General features: G+C 45.9%; 1 protein-coding gene across 4 annotated transcripts; it reads left to right on the top strand.

Annotated features, from left to right (window-relative positions):
• Positions 1 to 766: 766 nt before the first annotated feature.
• LOC144177535 (uncharacterized) lies at positions 767 to 10385 on the top strand. 4 transcript variants are annotated; one of them, XR_013323826.1, is made up of 4 exons: positions 767 to 1007; positions 1939 to 1967; positions 2917 to 3484; positions 10177 to 10385. XR_013323826.1 is itself a non-coding variant. In XM_077705266.1 (3 exons), exons 1-3 carry the CDS (start codon positions 950 to 952, stop codon positions 10291 to 10293), a joined length of 504 nt encoding a protein of 167 aa, XP_077561392.1. In that variant the 5' UTR covers positions 767 to 949; the 3' UTR covers positions 10294 to 10385. The 4 variants fall into 4 exon arrangements, 1 of the variants encoding a protein (XP_077561392.1); XR_013323828.1 differs by lacking the exon at positions 1939 to 1967 and having other exon boundaries at positions 2879 to 3484; XM_077705266.1 differs by lacking the exon at positions 1939 to 1967 and having other exon boundaries at positions 2917 to 3245.
• Positions 10386 to 17485: the final 7100 nt, after the last annotated feature.

Below are 17485 nucleotides of genomic sequence, written 5' to 3'. Positions count from 1 at the left end.
CGAAGAAGGCGCAGTGGCGCCCCTGGCGGCGGTAGACGCGCTTTGCTTCAGCCCGAACGCTGCAAAGCGCTCCCGTTCGCGCCACTGGATCAAGACATTCTAGTTCACTGTAGAGCCAGCTTTACCCGCCTACACACCACCACGCTCATGGTGTTTGCGGATAATCACCACAGTTGATCCGGTTATACAGTCACCGTTAAATCGAATTGCGCTTGACGCACTGAGAATTAACTTCAAACGAAGGAAATTAACACGAAAATAAGTTTTAGAACGTGCTTCCTAAGCGAAGCGTCACGCGCGGCACGAGCGGCAAGCCAACTACGCAGCAAGATAGGAACGATTAGCGTCAGTGACGCTCTAGGAACGATGATCCTACAAGTGACGTCAAAACGATCGCAGCGCCGGCCTCTCCAGTGGTGGGCCTCGCGGCCATATGAGCCAACCGATTCCGACTCCCGGCGGAATGCGCGCGCGTCCCGCAGGTCAGCTCGGGAGGGAGATGAGGTCTTCCCCTAGTCGAGGAGAGGGTGGCGCGAAGGAAGGCGACAAGCTGGTCCTCCTTCCCCCGCGCCCTCGCGCACACGTTCGCGGCGAGCCGGTTCGGCGCGTCGCATGGGGTCACGAAACATCCGTATAGGGGGAGAAATGGCTGGAAACGCTGATTGGTCAATGTATGTGACGTCATTAAAATATGCATGACGTCATTATTTTTTTGGCGTTAGATTGGTTTGTTTAGTTGTTGTTTCTCCCCAGAAAATGCCTCCCTAGTCTGCCTAGTCCCCGCGCTTGGCCAAAATGGCGGAAAGCTCTTGCTTTTCAAGCGGGCTTCTTTGTGTTGAGATTGCAGAAGTTAGCTACTGAAGGGAAAATGTGTTAAAGACATGCATATACCTTAAAATTCGACCGATGCAATCGTCGCTTTCACGCAAGAAGAATCTGGTTATTCATCATGGTGTGGTGTGTTGAGTTTCAGCACACTGTAGATGCCACTGCCCGCAGTAAAAAAGGTGAGGCATCCATGTGCTCTATTATTAGTGCTCGGTTATTTTTATTTTGGCCTTCTTGTTTACTTTAAACATTCCTTTTACGTGAACTTTTGGGTCCGGTTGTTTTTCTTTTGCAGAAGGTGCACGCTCCACGTGCGTCATTCCATGAACTCAGTGTGTTCAGGGGAAAAAAAAGGGAGATAAAACAAGTTTTGACGACAGATTTGTTCGTGGAACGATCGCATTGTATTCCATATTTTTCCTGCGTGGCGTGTGCAGGTATTGTTGCGCCTGTGCACTGAAATGACGACCGTCCCTGTGGAAATGACGATCACCCCCTTTGTCCACCCTGTTCAGAGCCTCAACCATAGCAGCAAGGCGTACTTTCTAATAACATTTCGAGACCGCTTCCAACATTCCACAAATAATAAGCTTAAGCGCTTGCCTATCGTGAAATTCCTGATAGCAGATTGAAATGTTGTGTTGACATGGGCAGTGCATGCTTTAACGGCGGCGTGAATCACGAAAAATGGGTTTAGATTGCGATGTGGTGTGGCTACGCAGCGCAAGTGTGAAGGCCCGTTCGCACTTGCGACTGGAGCGATAGAAGCGACGCGATTGCTGTCCGCGGCGACAAAAATTGGTCGAGACCAAACGAACAAGGAAAGCGGCAGAAATCTCGTCGCTTCTACCGCTCCAGTCGCAAGTATGAACCACTTGCGACTGGAAAGAAACATATGTAGGTCATGTAATTGTCCTGTATTTCCCATGAAATACTCTGTGTTTGATGCCTAATAAAATAAGCTGTATCCAAAAGCTGAACCTAATCGGCGGGGGCTTACAGCGAATGTATGACACGCTTCTATTTTTGTGCGCCTTCGGAAAACCCTGTTGCAGTAGACTATTACTTGTGGCTTCGCCGGAATGTTTTTTGTTGTTGTTTTACTCACAGAGCCTGCCTGACAGTACATCCGCCAGGTGGTAAGTGCGAGGCTCCTACAAAATAAGGCAAGAGCAACTCGCAAGCCTTGCCTAATTACCTGGCATAGCACAAAATCTGATATGGCTGCGGCAATTCTCATTGCATCCGTGATAATCCCTTGTATAAATTTTTCGCGGCAGTTGTTTCTCGTTAGCCGACTGGGGTCCGCATGACAACCTGCCAGTAAATTTCTTTTGAACCCACTCTTCCGGCATCCGTGAAAATTCCTTTTTAAAATTTCAGTCGGCTCCCGTTTGCTGTCTACAGAGATGTTTTTTCCACCAGCAAGACAGATGGATCTGCGCTGCTTTATGCACAAGCGATAAAACTATATGTTTCAATGGAGCCAGGCATACATCGCATTTTGTGATAATGTGCTCAGGCAGCCCGGACATGGGCCGCTTTAAATAAAGTTTGATCTCTCTCTCAGGCAAGCCGAACAACAAAGTGCATAGTGAAACTAGTAAGGCTTGAGCCTGGAGATTAGCAATGTTATGGCTAGCAAGAAATGAGCAACCGCGGGTAAATGTAACAAAAACGTTTTCAAGGAGGGACTTGCAATAATTTATGTGCACGCCGCCATTATTGCTGCTCACGAACTTCATGCCCCCATGGATGCAGCACTAACGTATCTGGTAATACTTCAGGGTCTTGGGCATCTTGCTATCAATCTTTACATCACGCTTTTTCACTCCTGTGATAGTTCTAGTGTCTCTCTTCCAAAGCTGCACGTGGTTTGCTGACCGGTAGGCAGACATTTTTGCCATGAGCTCATCAAATGTGGCAACCAATGGAAAGTACCTCGTGGCCAGTTTCCTTCATTCCTTGCGATGGAGCACGTTGGTTGTGGCATCAGTCCTTAATTGAGGTGGTGTGGTGGAGCACTGAACGAGTGCAGGTGGATGCGCAGCTACTGCAGAGGAGGCCTCCCCCTTTGGCGCGCTGCAGCCAGTCGATGTGGCCCAGGGCCTGCTGCTCTACCGCCATCCCGATTGTCCACACCCCCGCCTTGGCCAGCGTCTTGTGGCACTGTGAGCTCCAAAGCAGGCACGGGCGCCTTTGCGGCAGTCACCCTCCAACTGCCACCAATTTGGTTTCGGCAAGGTGACCAGCGGCAGCGCACACATCAGCAGCCCTACAGCCAAAGGCTGTCTGTTGGGAGCAGCCACAGTCTTGGGCGGCCACCTTACTCACAGCCGAGGTGGCCATCCGGTCCTGGCACGGAGCTGCTTGGCGGCCTGGCAGAAGCCATCTCGGTGGTCCAGCATGAGCACCAGGTAGCGCACCCTGGTCTTCCACCCGAGCTGCTCGCTGTCAATTTGCAGGCTCTGCAGCAGGTCTGGGTGTCCCAGTGAACAAGCATCGCCTCCATCTCGGTGCCCGACAGCTGCAGGCTGACATTGGCGAGCTTGGCCCGCACTGCATCCGGGGGTGCCTGCAGCTGCAGAACGACGCCTCGGCAGCCCGCCATGGGGCCTAGTGCCTACAGGGCCGCGTCGTCGGCGTTCACAGACAGGTACACCCTGTGCGCCCTTCTACTGGGCAGGCAGTCTGATAGTGCCACTGTGACCATGTTGAAGAGTAAGGGGCTGACGACTGTGCCCTACAGGGGGCCCACATCCACTGGTTGGGGCACCGACAGGGCGTTGCCTACCTGCCTTTGTGCCATGAGGCCCGTCACGAACGCCTCGACGGAGACCCGCAGCTTGTCCGCAATGCCGGCCTCCTTTATGGCCAGGGAGATGACAGGGTGCTGGAGGTTGTTGAAGGCACCCTTTATTTCCCCCCCCCCCCCCCCTCCTTATAGAAAAAAAAAGCGCGGAAGTTTGCAAGCGCCCTTAACCCTTTGAGGGTCGAATTTTTTTTAAAAGAACTTTCACTGGTGGTCAAATTAGTTTATTGCGGATTTGGAATGTACAAAATGTCTAAAGTCATGATTAAATGGTAAAAAATTATCAGAAACAGTATTTTGGGGTCAGCATCACTTAGAACTGAAAAATGTTCAATAGTATTTCAGAGTGTGGTATTCCTTGAAACACGGGTCTATGCACAGTGCCTTATTGAAGTCTGCACACATACAGCGCATGTCCGAAAATGAGCTGCCTTCTTCCGAAAAAAGGCTGTCTTCCGATTCAGATTCGGTGAAAGGAGTAAACTCAGAAGAGTCATCGCGGTCGGTGTCATCAGAGCGGGCAGTTCGTTGGGCCATGTCGCTGCTTTGCTGTGCATCTGAAGAACTCGAAGGCAACCCAGTAAACGAGGAGAGCGAGAAAACGCCGGTGATAAACAAGCTAATAGCAGCGCCAATATAGATAGAAATCAACTTCCGCCGCCCCCACAATGGAGTCTCCGATTAGGTTACTTCAGTTCCAAGCAAGGAGGGCAAGAATACCTAGTGAGCGTGGGTAATAAACAAGATAAGAGCAGCGCCAATATAGATCGAAATCAACTTCCGCCGCCCCTGATAGCGAGCGTCGATCAAGTTTCGCGTGCCTCCGATGCGATCACGTGGCGAAACTGAAACCACGAAACGCGTTAACACGTACAGACGCCGTAACGCGCTGAAGCCAGAGAGTTCTGTTTTTCACCGCAAAAAGGTAGCACAATCAAATTTCAAACACTTCTTGTAAGTCCCAGGAGGTGGCAGCACCTCCCAGGGAGCATGCATCGTTAATATGGCGCGAAATTTCAAACGGATGCTCGAAATTGTACCCGTACGGCAAAGACCTTGCGGGACGGAAAACCACCGCAGTACACGTACGGCAAAAACCCTCAAAGGGTTAAAGGCTATGAAGATAAAATACATGTTTGGTTCATTAAAAAGACTTTCTTGTCTCGATAACAATGATATCAGTCTTACAGCAAACTTCGAAGGAATTATCGATATATTAAATTAAACATTTGAAGCAATGGCGAATCCCCGCCCACTTTCCGGCGGCGATTTCACTATGACAGCACAGGATCTTGTTGGATGATTGGTGCCCAACGACCTAAGTCATCGCCAAGAAACATGATTGCGTGATGTTTGAGGGGCCTTCATTGATCTTATCATTTGATCTTATCACGCGCAAGAACAGCGCTGTTAAGGGCGAAAATTACATGAACCTGGCAATATTAGTCCACACGCAAAGCGGAATAATTCAGCCATCGGCATTTGTTAAGTCATGCCAGTTTAAATTTGCGCTTCTGTTTTGTGTCTCATCGGGGCGGAGAAGCTTGTGCTTTTGTAACATAATGAATCTGGTTGACATTTCTGCACAACCCAACTTAGAGTCTGCTGTAATGAGCTTGGTGTTCTCAAGTAGTTGCATTCCTAGCGGTCACGTTTTCAATGCTTCGTGCATAAATGCCCTATAATCTGCCTGAAGGCGTGTACTATCAAGCTATACCTTTTCTGGAGCAGCCACCCCCTTTAGTTACCACTCCCAGATGAGGTAGAGCAAGTCACTGCAAAGTTCGCCATTCAATGCTGTATCGAACTTTATACTTAGCAAGAAAAAATAACGCAAATACGGCGATGTCTGACCATACTCTTGCGGGCAGGCATGTTCTGTGCAAGCTGAGCAAAATATTGCTACGTTTTGAATTTTGTCGTGAGATCTGATGAAAGAGTTATAATGCGGTCCTACCATTTTGGTTTCAAACTTTAATGAAAGGACATACTTTTTTAGCTGACGCGTGCGCTGCCATTTTTCAGCCGAGTACACACTGCCGGTTTTAAAGCTAAACGATAAAAAAAGTATTTGCAGTTCATGAGCATGGGCGGTTCTGGAATGTATACGGCGCACAGAAGTTTTGTAGTTTTCGTTGCAGACGCGGGAAATGGAAATTATGTTGAAATCTTCTTTGTCCACCAGAAAACGGAGGATTGGGCAGCTGTGCAGAGCCAGCATGACCTTCGGGCATGGTGCGATGCCCGAAACAAGTCAGCATTTTGTTTCCCGGAGTGCACCAAGAAAACATGCGTATTGGCATGGCCCCGCATACAGAAAGACCAAAGACTACCATGCTTTAGCATGAAGCGGACAGTAATGACGCAGTTAAACTATTTCCTTGGTTGACAGCGACCGTTATGTTCAAACTAAAGCATGGTTTCAGGCTACAACAGGATAGATTTGTTTCCCGGAGTGCACCAAGAAAACATGCGTATTGGCATGGCCCCGCATACAGAAAGACCAAAGACTACCATGCTTTAGCATGAAGCGGACAGTAATGACGCAGTTAAACTATTTCCTTGGTTGACAGCGACCGTTATGTTCAAACTAAAGCATGGTTTCAGGCTACAACAGGCAAGATTTGTTTCCGGGAGTGCACCAAGAAAACATGCGTATTGGCATGGCCCCGCATACAGAAAGACCAAAGACTACCATGCTTTAGCATGAAGCGGACAGTAATGACGCAGTTAAACTATTTCCTTGGTTGACAGCGACCGTGATGTTCAAACTAAAGCATGGTTTCAGGCTACAACAGGATAGATTTGTTTCCCGGAGTGCACCAAGAAAACATGCGTATTGGCATGGCCCCGCATACAGAAAGACCAAAGACTACCATGCTTTAGCATGAAGCGGACAGTAATGACGCAGTTAAACTATTTCCTTGGTTGACAGCGACCGTGATGTTCAAACTAAAGCATGGTTTCAGGCTACAACAGGATAGATTTGTTTCCCGGAGTGCACCAAGAAAACATGCGTATTGGCATGGCCCCGCATACAGAAAGACCAAAGACTACCATGCTTTAGCATGAAGCGGACAGTAATGACGCAGTTAAACTATTTCCTTGGTTGACAGCGACCGTGATGTTCAAACTAAAGCATGGTTTCAGGCCACGACAGAATAGATTGGCTAAAAATTGCAAAGTTGTTTACCGTGATACTTCCTTGGTTATTTCGGTTACTTAAGAAATGCTGACGATTGCTCAAAATGTGCTTCATGCAACATTTTAGAATGTATCAGTTGTGGATCCGGGAAGAATCACATTGGCGCGCACCCGTATGTGTGTGTGTGTGTGCGCGCGTCGAGGGGGGGGGGGGGGGGTGAGGGGAGGAGGCTGGCGGAGGTGTGCTGGTGCTCTTGAGAGGGCCTGTTGTATGTGGCCGTTTATTTAATTAGGAAATTCTGTTGTCATGCACGACTGATTGAGCCTTGAAAGAACGATAGTCCTGCGCCCACAGAGCTTCAAAGAAGGCCAGGAAGCATTAAAGGAAAATTCTACCAGAAAGGCACCCCCCCTACCCAGCGATGGGAGATCTTGATGTCCAGCCCCGACCTGTCAACGCAGCAAGAGCTCGCGTCCAGGGGCCAAGAGCTATTGGACTCATATGGGACTCGTGAATAGGGTTCCACCCCGTCTGACGCCTGCGAGCGTCACCTGAAATGGGCTCAGCGAAAGTTGTTTCTCTCTCTCTCTCTAGAGCTCTTCTTTGCCACCAGTACGAAAGTCCTTCACTTGTGCTGCGCACACTGCTATGGTTTTAAAATTGGGTGTAGCAGTGGATTGCAGCCAGAACAAATATATATTTCATTCTTCATGTACTGATGCTACGCTGTCCCGATACACTCTGAGTAATCCTCTCCAACTTCGTGCATAATAAAATATTTGGGCCTTTACAGGAGTTGAATTTACATTTTCCCTCATTAAAAGTCACCTATCCGCTCCACCGTGGGTGCATTCAATTACCAATTCAAACGCAAATACTGCATTCGGAATAAAACAAGATAGACATTTTTTAGCTCAGAGACACAAGGTACTGTGGCATCGTGTAAATATTACGAAGTGAATATTTAAATATCAAAGAATGCATAATTGATCTGCACCGCACAACTTAACGTACAATGCAACCTCCATCGTCAAAAGACATCAGTGATCATGTAAGCATTAGTCACTGGAAGAAACTTACTATTCGATATCGCCGTTGTGACTCCGGCCCCTGAATATACACTGCTCTGGGCAGCCGCCGTCCAGGGAAAAAGCGGTCGTGGACGCAACGGAGGTGCTTTAGTTGTGATAGAGGTCGAATATGGCCATCTGATCGTTGTTACTGTCGCGACGCCGTCTGCCTGTGGCAGGGCTGGTGACCGTCGTGCCTTCACATTTAGGATAAAGTCTGGAACTGGCTCGGGGAGCCGCAAAACGCCCTTTTTGTCGACCCGCTGTTTTGCAGTTTCCTAGGTTAGGGGAGAATACCGCCGAACAAATCTGCCTAATCGCGGGGGTGAAATTGACTGTCGCAACATCGCCGTCGGAAGGGGACAACACTCAGTGCGCGCAATCTGAGCCCACTCCAACAAAACCGTCCGGGCCTCGACAGAAATGTGAAAAAGGAAGAATGAAGGGCTGACGCGAGGAAGAGGGGCGTACCTTGCGGTGTGTCTCAATCGCAAAGGCCCTCTGCCCGCGCACGGCATTCATTCAGCTAAACTGCACGTTTCACCCATTACTTAGCCCATCGCATTCTTCAGTTACCTTGCACGAGTCTTGAATGTGTGCCCACGGCCGTTTGATCTCCCCCTTTCTAGGAGAGGGAGCGGCCGTGATCAGCCACTGCCGCTTGCACATTGTTCTGCTTAACATACAAAGATCGTCTGTTCCCTTTCGGGCCTGCATTGTACCATTCTTCAACCATCAATGGCCGGCGGTCCCTCTTTTTTTCCGCCGCGAGTTAGTGCGGACCGTGGTGCAGACCACTCCATGCTTCCCCGGATGAGTCAATCTCCTCTGCTGAGAACAACTCAGCCGGCCAATTATTCTCTGTCTAGCCGCATGTCTCGCACAAAGGGATACAACGCATGCCTTTGGCGTCCCGTGCGCTGAGCTTACCCGAAGGCGCCGTCGCTTTTGGGGCTGCACCCCTCCGAAATCATCCCTCAGCGGTTCGCACCCCTCAGGCGCTTCGTTTTGTCACGGCCGGACTCGGCTCCCTTCCATGCGAAGGGTAGACATGCACTTTCGTGGCATTTTCGTAGCATTTCGTGGAAAGTGCCATTAGTGGCACTTTCGAAAAATATGCCGATTTGTTCACACGCGACGTACCAGGCATACAGGCAGCATGGCGATGGCCGGAAAAATTTCGAGGGGGGGGGGGGGGGGGGGGGGGGGGGGGCTGAAGCCCGGTCAGCCCTCCCCCCCTGGCTATGCCACTGCATCAAGTAGCACGAGGGCTGCCACCTTCCTGGTAGTCTGGGTGTGCTCTAGCTCTCATTACGTTGGCAATGGAGTTCATCGCAGCCTGGTGCTGCCGGAAGCCTGTGAGCTGCTCTGAGATGTACATGTACTCCTTGGTTCTCCAATTTCGTGTGCCTGCTGCCAAAAACTTTTGCCCTTGCAACAGCACTACGATTGGACTCGGCTTATCCACATCAAGTTGGTTTTTATCATTCTGAGTGCTTACCGGAGTAACTTCTTGCACAAGAAGTTATTACAGTAAATCCCACCTTGAAAGCTTTTTTATTGTATGGCTTTACGTGTGGTTGCTCATATTTTACTAGCTGTAGCATAGCCAACCGTAACATATCCAGAGGGGTGAGCTGGGCAAGTTGGTATGTGTCATCTTAACAACAGCACGAAAAAGACTGGGACGAACGAAGCAGACAAGTCGAGTGATGATTCACAACTAGTTTTTTGTGGAATGTGCACTAAACATAATAAACCTTGGCATCAACAGAAGAAAAGAGATGGAACACATTCCACTCGAACGTACTTCCTTGCCCTTTTCCCCCCGCCCCCCTCACATGACAAACACTGGTAAAGCCTTTTACTTGACGCACATGATACTTCAGCTATGGACCACTGCCGAGCTGATAACAGAGTTGAGGAACATCAAGTTCAATGCCGCACTTGTGTTTGGCGGCATGTACTGGTTAAGAAGGCGAACTCTGTCACAAAGTACTGGCGATGTAACACAATCGCCTCCCAGTTTTCAAATGTTACACGCTTCGATTATCTCTCGGCCTGTCTGCCTGGCACGTCTGGAAAGAAGTACACAAATGGGTTCCACCGTTGGTGTGCATCGTATACACGACTACCGAGCTCTTCTTACAGAAGGTGCTCTATGGGTCCACAGTAGTACTGCATGAAACCTGCCCTGTTTCAGTGCCTTTTGTAGCAAAATGCCTTAGCAACCCATGCTGTTTCCTTGTCAATGAATGATAAGCTTGTCATTACAGAACACTGGTGGGTACCCTGTGTTTTGTTTCCTTTCAACATTACAGGTTTGCAGCATGACGGGAAGGAGTGCAGAGACGCCTATGCTGCGATTGCTGGCGTTGTGCAAACAAGGGTACAATGAACTATTGCCTGCAAGACTGCAAGAGGATGGCACTGCCTAAAGTTATTCTTTGTTAGAGTATAAATAAATTTCAAGGTCTGAACCCAATACCCATGTACCCTCAATAATAAAGTGTGTCCACATCTTTTGACAGCTGTGTCTGTTTACTTTTCATGCAAACCTGCAACCACTGAATATGTAGCCATGCATGCAAGCAAAAAAGAAACTACACTGAAAATGACTGTGACTAAAAGACGCATCCCGTTCCCATCAGGTGCAATTTTCAGTGCACTACCACTTCTAAACGTGCTGACTTCTGTTAATCATTTCAGTTTGCACCATGCTATAAATGGCTGATGATACATGTGTTTAAGCGAAGTCCTGGGAACAAATAGAATTCTTTTATTCAATTTACAATTTCCTGTCGGCCTGAGTGGGAAAAAATGCAAACCAACTGATTGGTTTGCAAAAAACCTGCGGTGTCCTTGGACGTATCCAACTGAAGAATGGTGTGCCACAAATGGGAAACTTCAAACAGAATTTTTTGCTTTTGAACACTGAAAAGCATTATTGACAAATGGATTAAGTGAAAGTAACTTAAAACCTCGGCAGCAAAAATTCGAACCTATTTTAGGAAAGATCGTCAACACATGGTCAGAAGTAGAGTTCATCGAAGAGTACAATTTCCCAGCATCCACTATGGCATTCCCTGTAGCCATTTCTAGTTTCAGCATGTAAAACTACCTTGGCTTTTTTATCCGAAGACGGCAATCACATTTTTGCACACAATGGAAGATCAGGGCAGTGCATACTTGCATATGAAATGAGTGAGTATATATACTGTTCTCTTCATGCCTGACCAGAAGAAAAGTGCAATTTGCTTGACTTCAAAGTAGGGGCTTTAGTCTGAAATATCCTGATGACTGAAAGCTGAATTGTCACACAATTATAGTTCAGTGCAGCGTCGCAGAAGAGTTTAGGTTGTCGAGAAAAATTGGAAGCTCATCACTGCTGACTGAGGGCCATCTTTCAGGGAAACTTGCACAAATATTATGCGCTTCGTATCGTCTAAAGTCGCACTAGTGTTTTCCTAGTTTCGCTATGCTGCTGCATTCTTCAGAAATAACACTTCCCTGCAGAAACGTCTTGCTGTCATTGAGAATACCCCCATGATGGTGGTTATGGCCATCCTAAGAGATTGTAAGAATTTTTAAAGGAAGCTCTGTGGCGTACCATTTTCTTAGGGACTTTACAAGGCAAATTATAAATTATGCCTTCTATATCAAGCAAATGCGTACTCGGAATATGTACAGATGCTGTGAGTAGCCGTACTGGGAAATGTATGCAAATAAAATATAAGGCATATTTTATGACTGCAGTTTCATAGCACATTCACCATGACTGGCTTCATAGGTCATGATCTCAATGTATATTTTACATCTGTGCAAAAGGAACGTAGTGCACTGATCAAAAATACTGTGTGAAGTAACACACTTAAAATCAATTGTAACTCAGTTAAAGTAACTCACTTAAAATCAACTCTACAGTTTACTTATATGTTCAAGGCAGTAAACCCCTGAGTTTATGTTCGGTTGATTGATCAGTTAATGGACTAACTGAAAGAAACTGAAAGTAACTCAGCAAAAAAGTGCGAACCTATTTTAGCAAAAGCATAATGCATCATGGTCAACAGTACAGTTGTCATCCAGTACTGCGATATCTCTAGCACTTTACTGTGGCATGCCTCATAGCCTGTACCTGGCTTCATCGCATAAAACTCCCTTAGTTTGATCCCAAGACTGCGGTCACATTTTCATACGCGTTACCTGATAGTGCATGTCATCATACGTGAACATGTGTTCATGTATTACGTACCTCAAATAAATGGTGTCTAAATAAGTAAACCTCTAAATAAAAGCAAAATATTGCAATAACTGTAGCATTGTTTAAATGTAATCTGGTAGCTTTCGTGGCACAGAGCACCTGTATCAGTTCCCTGTGAAGAGGGAAGCAATTTATGTTATTACATGTCTTATTTTTGGTAACACAGGGGGTTTGGTGCCTCTCGGTTTGCCTCCCCCCTCCACACTTTTTTTACTCACGTCCATAGGTGACAGTGATCGATTTGCTGTGGTGAGAGACCCAGGTGGTTCCCTCCATAGAGCAGCAGCATTTGCACATAGCTGCCCTTGTCTGTAAATTAGCAAATTGAATCGTGGTGCTTTTAATCAAACTTGTCTTACAAGGATTATAATATAGTCCTCCTTGCTATAAATTGTTTGCATAGTTTTTCGTATGTATTGCTGACATCAGTGGGATAAACAGGATGAGGTATACCAATCAATTACACATCCTCAAAGCACACAGATTGTGCCTTAAACTGAATTAGCTTATAAAATATCTAGCGAGAAGCATATATAGCACACTTTTTAAGTTGAAACTTCCTAATTAATCCACTCATGTTCAAACATAACGCCGAATGCAGGCTATGCATCTTTAAGCTAGCTCTTACCGTTTAGCATTTACACTTTATTTTTATCTGAGTAGAACATTTTGGAGCTTTCTTTTTGCTGCAGTTGTATTGTGCACTTGAGCCCCACGATGTGCATCGTGGGACGAACTCTCGTATCATGATTTTAAGAGATATATATCCATGCATGTACGTTGGTAACTGAGGTATGTTTTGAAATGCTGATGTTTTGCCATCTGGCCCTTTTATCACGTTTTAATAGCGGTTGGTAGTACGGCTCATCTTTCGCCCCAAAAAAAGAAGAATTATGCAGAACTGGGGCTTATTTTGCTGAGGCAATCGAATAAAATACAAAGCAAACACGTGCGCGCTCCGTGCTTGTTAACGAAAAGTCGGAAATGCTGATGAAAAGTGTCGTGTCAGCTCATAGGAACCTCAAAACTTGGAAAGCGATGTGCAGAGCACGCTTGACGCTCCTTTGGGGTGGGATGTATGCAGAAACGGAAATGTTATTATTCATTTTTTTGCGTTAGGCTTAAAACACGTGTGTTTACTCAGCGCCCCCAGTACCAGAGGCGATAGTTTATTTCTTCATCTAATAGCTAGGAATGAAGGCGGTATTCTGTAAACTGGTTATACCTATCGAAATTACGATGCACGGCGACCAATGAAGGTCATCAGCTTCAAAATGAGTCAAGAAAGTTTAAACTGAACAAAGCAAACTCGATCATCCTGTCCAGACGCTTTTTGAATTTGTAAAAAGCTTGCATTGCACACCGCTAAGACGAGGAAGGACGGGGGGAGGCTAGGTTGGTGAGTTACAGTGTCATTATTAATACATTATAAGCGTCGCGAGCGATGAGCGAGCGATAGCTTCCGATCGATGCATTCGTGCACGAAGCGAAGCCGACTTTCTGGAAATCGGTGGGAGCGGTGGTTGTTGTATGCTACCAACTGTCCCTGTTCTCGGTTCATTCATGTCCAAACTATTTAGGAGTCACCGGCTCTCCTTTCATCTAAAAATGGCTCCGTCTGGGAGTCCAGGCACCAGGTCAAACAAGCATCTGAACGATGTGGGTCCAAATTGGAACGAGTTTTGTTTTAAATGGTCCCAGCAGATAGATTTTGCTGGGGGATAACACCTGGCCACTTAATTTTACAAATATTAGCTTTGGGAATTGTCATGCTCAGACAAAGCAGCCTAACTTTTTTACCAGCATTGTTAGCATATTTACGTTTTCCCATTTTCATTAGAAGTAATTCCAAACACTGATATTACATTTAAAGTTCCAGCCAGTTTGAGTTCAAACAGAAGGCACCGTTGCAGCACTTACACAATAGGCAATTAAACAGCATTTGCGCACCTTGATTGTACTGTTAAACTTGCTCCACTTTCGTCAGAGTTTTTTTTTTTTTTTTTTTATTGTGAATGATGCGGTTCCACAGCTGCAACCACTTGTGAAGGACCATGTCTTGGGCCATAACAACTGTATGATGAACTAGGTAGTAAAGATAAGAAATTGTAATGTACAAAGGATAAAAAAAGGCAGGAAGTTAAGAAACATCTATAGTTGGTCTGAGGTATATACTACTACTCATTAACTTGGGGATCATAATTGAAGAGCAGGATCATGATGCTACTCTCATTTCATGAACAGTGGTGTTTAACAATGATTTATCGTGTGATGAGTGGGATTCCCTTCTCAGCATCAAATAGGAAGAATCTGAGCCAGTTGTTACATGTTGAATCTACGACAGTCAGCTTGAAGACTCAGACAAAAGGAGAAAAAACAGGCATGCACGGTGTTGCATGGTGCATATCATCCCTTCATTTCCTTGCCTTGTGTTTGTTATTCGAGGCTGACCATTGCAGAGCTGAACTGCTCCTCATGATGGACTTTGCATGTTACCCAACTCCTTGCTAGTATGATCAAGGAAGGAATTGAGGAGCAGGATCTTGCTTTTTGTGGTAGACAATGGTGCTTCGTCTTGTTCCTCACTTATGTGAAGAGTGGAATTCTCTTGATATTGCTCATCGGTAGTGTGAAGAACAGAATGAGCAGAGAGATCATGACCCTTCTCTTATGAGGTACAGAGATCATTCGGTGTGGAGTGCAATACTCATGTAAAGAATGGGATGATCCCCCTTATGATTTGGTACCAAGAGATACATGCAGATGCAGAGGCATAAATTTAACCTTTTGATAAGTACGATACCCAGAAATGCTTCAGCATCACAAGAGAAAAGAAAAAAACAGCCTAAAGTTGTGCATGCTGCATTGAGACTAGGCATTTCAGCCTCTTCGACTGTTTCAGCTGTCGATAGCTGTGTGAGAAGGCGTTGTTTTTTTAACCGGCAAACGATTCCACGGGGGAAGTTCCAGAATCAGCTGTATTGACTTGAAAGGATGTGAAAAACAGATGGGAAGATTCCTGTCTACGTGGCCAAAACTGGATTTCCTTTCACTTCTGTACTTGTTCATCCCTATACGGTGAAAGGGAGCCAAGCAAGAAAGCCATTCATTGATGGATTAAGGGGTGCGTGACCCTTCTCGTAGACAGCAGTCATGGACAAAGTCTCCTCACAGTTCAAGATTCAGAAAGAAAAGAAATGCACATAAAATGCATGTTCAATAACTTGAGGAAGAAAGCATCACATACTTGTGACATGAACAAAAATTAGAAGTCAATGTGCCTTCTCGTAATTACTGTTCCCTCACTTTCACTCCTATAAAATAAAGTTTTGATTTGATAATTGAACTCAAGAAGCTCTAGTCAAAGAGCGTATATAGGTGTTTTACAGCGCATATGTTGTATGTTTTATTGTCTGAGCACACCTAGAAGCAAACATCCAGCTTCAGTACTGCTTTCACGCTTGAAGGCACAGTTGACTCCCAATAATACAAAGTCCACAGGGACCACAATTCAATTGAACAAAATGCACCTGAACAGCATTGTCACTAGTCCGCAACTCGTTCTCTTTTTCATTTCGTTCAGAATCTTGACTTTTGTTGTGAAGTCGAGCTTATATGTCATGGGTTGTCGTGATAGTGCAGACTTATCGCTAAAATCAAAGCCTCAAATGTTCACCTAACTGTTCACACAGTGCTGTGAGAAACAAAGAAGGTTGAGGGCCTCACAAGAGATGTGAACATTGGCGCGAGTCTGAACTAGCCTGCTGCTTTATCAACAGTGCACTACCTTAGTTCTGATGGCACTGACATCAGTAGAGAACAATTAGGGCGCTGTTTCGACACTTGAAAATGGTTTTTTATCGAGAAATAACAGTCACCTTGATGTTTCTATTCAATATAACTTCCATTTAACTAATATAATGGGTTCTAGCTTCAAATTATCAAGCAATTTCTTCCGTTGAATTGCATGTAAAATTGCCGGAACCAGCACATTACTTCCAATTAAGTGACTTCAAGTTATTGAGAGCCTACTGTACTGTCAGTGACAAGATATGTCAGCCTGGGCTTTCTGTATCACCCAAAACTCCTTTTACTTGTTCAATAATTACAGCAGAACTGGAGCATTGTGTTTCAGTACGCATCAACATTATCTTTGTTAAAAGTACCATCCAACAGCAGGCAGTGCTCAACCGTGAATGTTCAAGAAAGCCAATTTGTGATACCGCAAAAATTTCCATTGATTTGATTGATTGAAGGGTTTAATGCGCCGACGCAACACAGGCGATGAGGCATGCCGTAGTGAAGGGCTCCGGATTAATTTTGACCACCTGGGGATTTTGAACGTGCGCCGAAATCTCGTGCACACGGGCATTTTTGCTTTTTGCCTCCATCAGAAAAGCAGCCGCGGCGGCCGGGAATCGAACCCATGACCTCGTGCTCAGCTGCGCAACGCCTTAGCCACTGCGGCGGGTAAATTTCCATTGATGCTTAGCATTCACTTCTTATCGCATTTGGACAGTGGAGCCAGTGAATGTGCCAGGTTGGCCTTTTCGGAGTGTGCAAGATAACATTAATCTGCCCTTGTTGGGGCACGGTGCCTGGCAATGTGCCAGCAGGAATGAAAACACAACACATGAAGGAGGGTGTCTACTACTCAGTGTTAAAAACTAATGACAACAAAAAAGAGGTGTGAGGTTATAGGGCCAGATGCAAGCATTTTGGCTAGAAATGCTCCTCTGCAGTTATTAGCATACTCAGTCATGCATCGTTGTATCTGATGGCAGGTCATTTAATGGCAAGCTTCCCAAAAAGACTCGTTATAACACGAAGCTTGCAAATTATATGTCAAACAGTGCTATGAAACATTGCCAATTCTGCATTCATCACAGATGGCTAAATTAACTTCAAGGATTTGTGTTTAAGTCGTCAATGCAACAACCACATGCTATGAGCTTGTGTGGCATGCGCTTTGCACGATCAGGTACGTGTTGCGACTGAAGTACCGCTAGGTTGTGCACCAAGATGTTTTAGGTTCGACATGTTCAATGAAAACCTCTTATTAAACAAGAAAAGAATTTAATTAAAAGGGGGGGGGGGACACCACAGGGACTAGGTGAAGTTGCAAGCCACCAACAAGTGATTGCATTATTGCAGTGGGGCATCTGGTTTCATTTGATAGCTCTGCCATAATGCTAGCATGAAGTTCACACGATAACAGCATGCCTGCCGCCATCCTTCTGTGCCAGAATAAAGTGCAGCTGGTATTATTTTTCCTTGACATGTTTATCCCATATAGAGCTGGCCGGGGGCCATGGGATAGAAACGGAAGCGCAATAGCTAGTTTGTTGACAAGATTAAATTAGGCAAAA

The sequence above is a fragment of the Haemaphysalis longicornis genome, unplaced genomic scaffold, assembly GCF_048455015.1.
Source record: "Haemaphysalis longicornis isolate Haplotype H1 unplaced genomic scaffold, Haemaphysalis longicornis Haplotype H1 scaffold_1, whole genome shotgun sequence".
NCBI lineage: Eukaryota > Metazoa > Arthropoda > Arachnida > Ixodida > Ixodidae > Haemaphysalis > Haemaphysalis longicornis.
Note: the sequence above shows the minus strand (reverse complement) of the source record. Positions and strands in the feature narration are given on the sequence as shown.

Coding starts and splice junctions, on each gene's coding strand:
- LOC144177535 (XM_077705266.1), top strand. CDS start 950: ATGGTGTGGTGTGTTGAGTTTCAGCACACTGTAGATGCCACTGCCCGC. Junction 1,008..2,916: donor CACTGCCCGCAGTAAAAAAG/GTGAGGCATCCA, acceptor GGCGCGCTGCAG/CCAGTCGATGTGGCCCAGGG. Junction 3,246..10,176: donor TGGTCCAGCATGAGCACCAG/GTAGCGCACCCT, acceptor TCAACATTACAG/GTTTGCAGCATGACGGGAAG.